The sequence below is a fragment of the Panicum virgatum genome, chromosome 4N (genome assembly GCF_016808335.1).
Source record: "Panicum virgatum strain AP13 chromosome 4N, P.virgatum_v5, whole genome shotgun sequence".
Taxonomy (NCBI): Eukaryota; Viridiplantae; Streptophyta; class Magnoliopsida; order Poales; family Poaceae; genus Panicum; species Panicum virgatum.
The window spans coordinates 47,951,457-47,959,661 of NC_053148.1; the positions used below are offsets into that span (position 1 = coordinate 47,951,457).

At 48.0% G+C, this 8,205-nt stretch overlaps 1 protein-coding gene across 1 annotated transcript; it reads right to left on the minus strand.

Moving 5' to 3' along the window:
* Window positions 1–4,216: 4,216 nt before the first annotated feature.
* Window positions 4,217–5,555, minus strand: LOC120669490 (peroxidase 45-like). The gene is made up of 4 exons (XM_039949231.1): window positions 5,334–5,555; window positions 5,055–5,252; window positions 4,812–4,971; window positions 4,217–4,599 (listed from the first exon to the last, which is right to left on the minus strand). The coding sequence occupies exons 1-4, from the start codon at window positions 5,553–5,555 to the stop codon at window positions 4,217–4,219; spliced, it is 963 nt and encodes a 320-aa protein (XP_039805165.1).
* Window positions 5,556–8,205: the final 2,650 nt, after the last annotated feature.

An 8,205-nucleotide genomic window follows, 5' to 3' on the forward strand; every position in this document is an offset into this window, starting at 1 on the left:
CCTGCTCTGGCCGTGGGCGGGCAATACCGCGCCGCCGGCGAGCCGCGGGCGGCTTAGACCGCCGCCGCCGCCGCCCCGTTGGCCGCCGAGCCGGCCCAGAGCGGCACGGGCGAAGCAGGGGAGGGGGAAGGCAGCTGGGCCGGCGCCCACTGCCATGTGGGGCCCGGCTGTCAGCGCCCCCTTTTTACCTTTTATTTTTTTTTCTTTTCTATTCTATTTTCGGCTGAAAGTTCCTAATTGCATATAAATTCACAGAAAAATGAGAAAAATGCCAAACAAATTTTGTTAGGTTTCTAAAATCATGATCTTCAGAGGAAAAATACTTAGGCATGCATTTTGTCACTTTTTCTCTGATGAAAAATTCAATTTGTGTTTAACCTAGTTTATTTTGTACCACTTTTTCTATAACTCTAAAAATTATGAAAAATTCGTAGTGGCTTACTCTTTTCATGTGTAATCCACTGTAAAAGTTTCGTGGCCTGTTGCTATGCGCTTTTGGTAGATCTGTTTATACTTCGCTGGCTTGCTAGGGTTAGTTATTTTGTTTCGTGCATGCAAAGCAAATTCCTGTTAATCCATGCTAACCTAAGTCGTTTTAGTAGTTGTTTTCGAAGGAAACACTTCAGGCTAAATGTTTAAACCTTGTTTTCGCATCGTAAGCTCTTATGCATTGCTCTGTGTCCTATTTGTTGCATGACATATTTTATTCGTGTAGACGCCACGAACGAAGCTGTCCACGAGCTGATCGTTGAGCCGGTCCAGGAGCCACGAGCAGAGGAGCAGCAGCAGGTCGCCGTTGAGCACGCTCCAGCAGACCTAGTTAACCCCGCTGACTTGCAAGGCAAGCCCCGGAGCATAACCATAATTTAAAGTATTCATTGTTTATTTAAGTATTGTGCATTTATGTTCTAGGAGTTGAATGGAACCATAGTATGCATGTTCCCTAGGTACCGTGGGCCTATACTAGTATGCAGGTGTCGATAGAAATGCTTTGCTAAATAGGATTTCGGTAGAAGTCGAGTGATTGCTGTCACTCGCGAGTTTAGGATCTTGATCCCTTAGCTTGGGCTTGAAATGAATTGTTGAGTAAAGAGAAATGGAGACCGGGCGGAAATGAGTTGGTTTTGGTATGGAGTGGATGGAAAGTTAGCTCCGCCTGTGTCGATTGAGGACCGTTCCGTTGTTGGCAGTGCTGATCGAGGATTGAACAGTACTAACCACATACCGGAAGTAGGAGGTAGTCGAAACCGGTAAGCTGTGTACCACCTTACAGCGGTGATTTGAATTCCGCCATGCTACGCTGGGCGTGGGAGTTGGCGGGTGTTGGATAGGATGCCGCCTCCGGGTTCTCCGGGAGTTCACTGCGAGGGGCCCATCACCTGGGTTTTAGCAGGCGTAGTTCAGATGCCGTGGTAATGTGGAAACAGTTGACGCGAGTGGCCCGACGGGGCTTGCATGTGTCGTGTGAGTTAGGTCCACCTTGCAAGGTTAAATCGGATCGATTCGCCGTGACTCGCGGTTATGAGAGCCTTGATCTCTTTGTCACATCGTAGTAAGAAAGTGGAATGGAAACGGAATGGAAAAGACTGGTTTGGAGTTGCTAAAAGATAATCTGTTCCACCATGTGTGTTTTAGATGAATAGGCGAACTTAGTAATACTTGGTATACTAAATGGAGCTAAAATATTGAAAGTAAGGATTCACTTATAGTAGCTTTTCAGCAAAAGAACTCCAGAGCCAAAAAGCCTTGCATGTCTAGGTAATGGGCTAAGTATACCCAGAGTCGGGGAAGCCTTGCTGAGTATTAGTATACTCAGGGTTGTTGTTGTAACCCTTCTGAGCAGGTTGTGTCCCGGCGGACTTCGAGGAGATCTGTGCGTCCTGGATTGGACAGCCACTCCCTCCAGGTTGGACCGTCGAGTGGGCCCCGTCTTCCCCGTGAAGATTGGGCAGGTTGGCGTCACATCGGTGGGCAGGATGTGGAGCTCACCTTTTATCGTCGTCGTAGCTATCGTATTGTATTTCGAACTCAGTTTTAAACTTCCGCTGTGTGTGTTTGAACTCTGTTGTTTGTATTTAAACCTTTTATGTAAAACTGGTGTTGTAAATTAATTTGAAGATTTCTGTATGCGGGTAACACCTGTGCTCGTCTTCGTACGGGTCTAAGTGCAATTGTGATCCTGGAGTACAGTAGTTTAATCGGGATTTTACCCGACAGCCTGTCAGGTTACACCGTTTTAAGTGCACAGTAACTGGATTAAGTATTAAGATGATGGTTAGTGCATTTAAGCCGGTCTAATTTGGACGGTGCTGCTACACCTATGGATTGCAAGAATTTCAAGCCAAATAGAAGTGCTTCATACTCAACTTGATTATTTGTGCATTCTTCTTTCAATCGGTTTGGAAACTCAAAAACAATACCATTCGGAAAAATAAGAACGTCACCAATTCCTTGACCATCATCACAAATCGATCCATCAAAGTACAACTTTCACGGTGTGCAAGTAACATAGCCGACTTCTAAATCATGCTCGTCATTAATCCAATGCTCAGCAATGAAATCCGCTACAATTTGGCCTCTCATATATTTCAAAGGTTCACAAGCCAAATCATATTCAACTAAAACATAAGCTTACCTGTCTATTCTGCCACTCAAAATCGGCTTTTGCAACATATGCATGATCACATCGGTTTGACATACCACTTTTAATTACTAGATAGTAGATAATGTCTCAATTTGGTATAAACATAATAGAGGGACAAACACAAGTTTTCACTGAAAGTATATCTTATCTTTGCATTAATAAGTTGTTGGTTCAAATATATAATGATATATTCCTTGCTGTTGACTCAAAACAGCTCCGATGGGGGAAATGCTCAAACCAAATGTGATTTTTTTTTAGTAAACCGAATGGGACAACGCTAATGCGCGACGGGTCGCGCGGCTAACGCAACACGCGACACCATTTCCGTCTGCTTTTACCATGCGCAGCGCTATCCTGTGAAATCCGTGTCTACCTTTTCTCGTGATCTATAAAGATATACTACATTAAGCTTTTTTTGTATAACACAACTTTCTAAAAAATGTTTTATGTCTTTCATACAAGCTCCGTTTTGAATAACGATTGCACTGCTATATTCCACGTGATGAGACGGTTAAAACAAAATCCCACTTGCATATATTTTAAAAATATTTTATACGGATAGCAAGTTGCTATATGCTATACACATAAGTTGCCACAAAATAGAATGTTTCATACACATGATTTGCCACACATATAAGATATAGATATAAGTTGTCACGCATACAAGATAAAAATTGTTACAGAAACACCATCTATTATACACATGAGCTGCTCCACCTCTATCTATAAAAAGTTATTGGAAATAAAATTGATAGTATGCTCGTATATATAAGTTGATATAAAACAATAGTCGCTATACATATAAGTTGTTACTACAGTCGTATGATATAGACATAAATTGTTACATCAAAGAGAGAAGTCACCACATAAGTTGCTATTAATATAAAACATCGTTAAAACATATGAAAGTGCGGTCTAGTTTTGTTCGTCTTGTCTTGTAGAACACATTAATGCAATCGGTTCTCAAAACGAAAGTAATATGAAATAGATAAAATATTTTTTAAATAGTTTCAAAGAATCATTTTCCTCTCGTCCTTGCTGCGGCATGCAAATACGACAACGCGTAGGCATGCGTGGAGTTGCTGAACCAAAATGCAAGTAATTTTAGATTTTTCTCATTTTTAAAGTGTGATCAAAACAAAAAGGTACGTGGGCCATAGCGGCCCACCATCCTCTGTCAGGCCACCAAGGTCGCGACGTTGTGTGCGGGCGCGACCGTTCGCGCCTTAGAGTTTTCCAACCGAATGGGACCTATTGTCCGGTGACACACGCAGTCGCGCACTCCAATCACAAAACACAAGAGAGATAGATGGGCCCCGGTCCGGTCCAACCATTAGATTTGGAATATCAAACGACCCAACACACCACCAAACTATATGGGCTGCTGTGTACGTACAACGCACCACATTTCAGCCGCCCGGCCCAACAGGCCCGTATCTTCCCAAAAGACACGCGGCCTGCTTGACTTCTGAAGTCAACAGTCAACACCGACACCCAACACGACCGGCACACCACCAACCACTTGTTGTACAAAAACCGTCGCGCAACCAGAAGCAGGAGAGCCCCGATCGATCAGTTGGGGAACCTGCAGTCGCGGCGAACCTCACCGTCTTCCGCCGTCCTGACCCCAACCCTGCCGAGCCTGGTCATGGCCGCGGCGAAGTCGCGGAAGAAGGCGCCCTGGTCGGCGGCGTAGCGGTCGACGGCGCCGCGCGACCTCGCGTCCGCGTAGAGCGCCTGGTCGGAGGCCAGGAGCCCCCTGCCGGCGCGCAGGTTCCGGTAGTACTCGTTGTCGAACCGCAGCGGCGTCGCGGCGTCCAGGAACGCGAACCCGCCGGCGGCGGCGCCCGGGCAGCTGCCGCGCAGCTGGTCCGCGAACGCCGGGTCCATGGCCGCGTCCGCGCCCACCCGGTACCCGAAGAAGCCGCACGACGCCGCGCCGATCGTGTGAGCCCCTGCTTTGAGCCGGCATGCCACGCGCACGACACGGACCCGCACGCAAGAACGGCCGTTAGCAACGGACACGACACGACGCCACCATGCAATCTGGAAAGTAAAATGTATGTCTCGCAATAATCTAGCATGCTCTTTGCGTGTTCTAGCTAGCTAGCTAGCACCTGTAGCTGATACATTCTTGATCTGTGCACGTCCAGTTGTAGCTAGCTACCTGAGAGTGCGATCATGTCGGCCTGGGAGAGGCCGAGGCCGGAGAAGAAGCGGTTGAGCTGGTCGAGGTCGAACGAGCCATGGGGGATCAGGACGCTGGCTTCCGTCGACACCCGGCCGTCGTACCGGCCCAGCTCCACCTGGTAGTCCGGCCCTCCGCTCTGCACGGCCGTGTTGTGTGTGTTAACGCGAGGCACGGTCACGATCCTGACGGGGTTGATTGGTGTTGGGCGGCGCGGCTTACCAGGAAGACGGCGTCCCTGGCGGCGAGGGCCAGGATGTCGGCGCACGACACCATGTTCCGGCACTGCGGGTCGCTGTCCACCGCCGCCTTGGCGCTCATCACCGTGTTGAACCCCTCCGGCTTCAGCGTGATGCCGTCGAGGCTCCGCCACTCGTCGTCGCCGTCGGGGTTGATGAGCATGATCGACGCGTCGCAGCCCTTGATTAGTTCATCACAAGGCGGCCGATCATATCGCACGGCATCAACAATTACTAATCACAAGTCAGCAGCAATCAGTACCCTGACGGCGCAGTCATGGAAGAAGAGCCGGAGCGTGGCCGGCGCGGCGACCGGCGAGTGCGCCACGGACATCCGCACGGCGTCGCGGACAATGCTCTCGAGGTCCGGGCAGACGTCGGCGTAGTAGTCCGGTGCCAGCTGGGCCCCGGCCATCGGCGGCGGCGGGAGCACGTCGGGCGCGAGGAGGAAGAAGGCGGCCAGCAGGAGCCGGAGGCGCCTCATGATACGCACTGAGTTGCCGCTCTTAATAAGGCCGCCGTTTGTTTACTCATCTCTCTTAAATTAGCCAAAGCCGTTAAACTGCATGAGCTCGGGGTGGTTTGCAGGCGATGACAGCGTGGGTTTATATAGAAGGGAGGACGAGGCGTGTGGCCGCCTCGCGCTCTCACCCATTAACCTAGCTTCATTTTGGATTGGATTTTCAGATTTGAGAAGGCTGGTGTGCAAGCGCTTATTATTGTTTAATAGAGGTATTATTATTGGTCAACAATGTGAGATCGCAGCTCATGACCTGGATGTGACATGATGAAAACTGCAAGTTCTTGTTTCCTCGCCTATATTTTTACTTGCTCATATTATCTGAGGAATTATTTGCTAGTGCTTGCACTACTTGGTGAGGGATGAACAATTCCTCAGTCAGAGTTCAGGTCTTCCGAATGTCTGTACTAGAGAGAGAGAGAGAGAGCATGTTGAGAGAGAGAGAGAGAGAGAGAGAGAGAGAGAGAGAGCATGGTGCCACATCTGTAAATCCGAAGATGAATGGGTTGTTTGCACGGATAGGTTTCTCTGATTAACTGAAGCACGTACTAGTATCTGATTCTTTTTTTGACTCAAACTTTCTGCCGCTTTATTTAACTAGCACCAGGCTCAGTGGAATCACGAGCCAAAATGTCACTTACAAAACAAGGGAGGGGAGTCATCCAGAACACAGGATGATCCGGGTCCCGACCGTGGCCAAGACGAGCTACCTCATGAGCAGCATAATTACAGCAACGTGGAACAAAAACAACCTCTGCTGAGCCAAACATGGTGGCCATAATGAATTTGGCCTCTCTGAAAAGCACCCCTCCATGTGAACGATCATACTCTTCTGATAACAACGCCTTCCTTAAGATCTGGGAATCAGTTTCAAGGACAATATTTTGCATTCCTTGATCAGCAGCTGCCTGAAGCCCTGCGATGCAGGCGTGAGCTTCAGAGCACAATGCATCCATTACCACATTCAGAGATCCTGCACCAGCGATGGCAGCGTTGCCTTGATCATCTCGTATGACAAAACCCCAGGCACCCTTCCTCTCATTCTCCCATAAAGCGCCATCGATGTTGATTTTCCAGGTCCCGGGTTGTGGGGCACTCCAGCGACGACAACGGTCTGTCAGAACAGGAGGAGTTCTGGCTTGTTCTTCAGTCTCTACTGTAAAAAGCACTGATCTTGCTTCATGTATGATATCAGTCACAGATCTTCTTTGTTCTCCTACATTGGCTTTATTTCGTGCATCCCACCATGACCAAAGAAAGCAAATGATGAGCAGGCTTTTGTTCTCAGGCAACCCCAGAATGTGCTCAGACACTTCCTGCACTGAAGTTCTTTCACACAAATTGATCCTCACATCTTCCAGATTCAAAGCTCTCCAACATTCTTTAACATACTTGCATTTGAGGAAGCAGTGGCCACCATCGTCATCCAATCTCCAGCACACCGGGCATCTTGTGTCAATCTCCATACCTCTTCTACTAATATTTTTCCTCAACGGTAGGCTGTTGTGTGTGAAACGCCAGAAGAAGTGGCGTACTTTCGGCGGGCATTTAAGTTGCCAGATATCCTTCCATCGGAATCCCCTCATGCTTTCATGGCTTGGCCCTGAACTATTTTCACCACTCTGTTGTTTAGGTTCCCTTGTATAACAATCATGGAGCACATGATATGCTGATTTAACAGAGAACAATCCTTTCTTATCAAAATGCCAAGCCAACAGATCATCCATCCCATGTTTGATAGGAATTCCCAAAATGCGTATGGCATCCTCTTCCCAAAAAATATCCTTGATCAATTGGCAGTCCCACTCACCGCTAACAGGGTCTATTAACTCTGAGACTTTTGTAACCAGAGTCTGGCCTCTTGGAGTGATTGGCCTTCGTGTGACACCATCAGGTATCCAGGGATCCAACCATATATTGATGTTAGTTCCATCCCCCACCCTCCAGATAATGCCCTTTTCCAGAGCTTTCACTCCACGGACAATGCTTCTCCACGCATAGGAGATCCCTGGGCCTTCCGTCACCCCAATAAGGTCGCCATCCGGAAAATACCTAGCTCGGAGAACCTGGGCACAGAGGGAATCCGGATACTGTAATAGCCGCCAGCCCTGCCTTGCCAACATCGCCAAATTGAAAAGATGCAGATCCCTGAATCCCAGTCCTCCCTTTTCTTTTCTTGAGCATAATGTTTCTTGTGACAGCCAATGTATTTTCTTCTCATTGTCCTGTTGTGTCCACCAAAACTGGCAGATCATGGCACTGATTGCATCACATAAAGATTTTGTGAGATCAAAGCAAGACATAGCATAACTCGGGATGGCTTGGGCCACTGCCTTGATAAGAATCTCCTTGCCGGCCTTTGACAGCAGCTTCTCCTTCCAACCTTACATCCGTTTCCAAACCCTATCCTTCAAATATGTGAAAGTCTTCTCTTTGGCCTTGCCCATATACACAGGCAGCCCAAGATATTTTTCATTTCGAGCCTCCACTGTTATTGCCAGTGCATTCATCATTACCATTTTCTCGGCCTGTTTTGTGTTACGGCTGAACATAATAGAGCACTTCTCTTTATTTATGGTTTGCCCCGAGCAATCCTTGTACAGTGAAAGGACAT

Coding starts and splice junctions, on each gene's coding strand:
- LOC120669490 (XM_039949231.1), bottom strand. CDS start 5,555: ATGAGGCGCCTCCGGCTCCTGCTGGCCGCCTTCTTCCTCCTCGCGCCC. Junction 5,253..5,333: donor TCCATGACTGCGCCGTCAGG/GTACTGATTGCT, acceptor GAACTAATCAAG/GGCTGCGACGCGTCGATCAT. Junction 4,600..4,811: donor CGACATGATCGCACTCTCAG/GTAGCTAGCTAC, acceptor GGCTCAAAGCAG/GGGCTCACACGATCGGCGCG.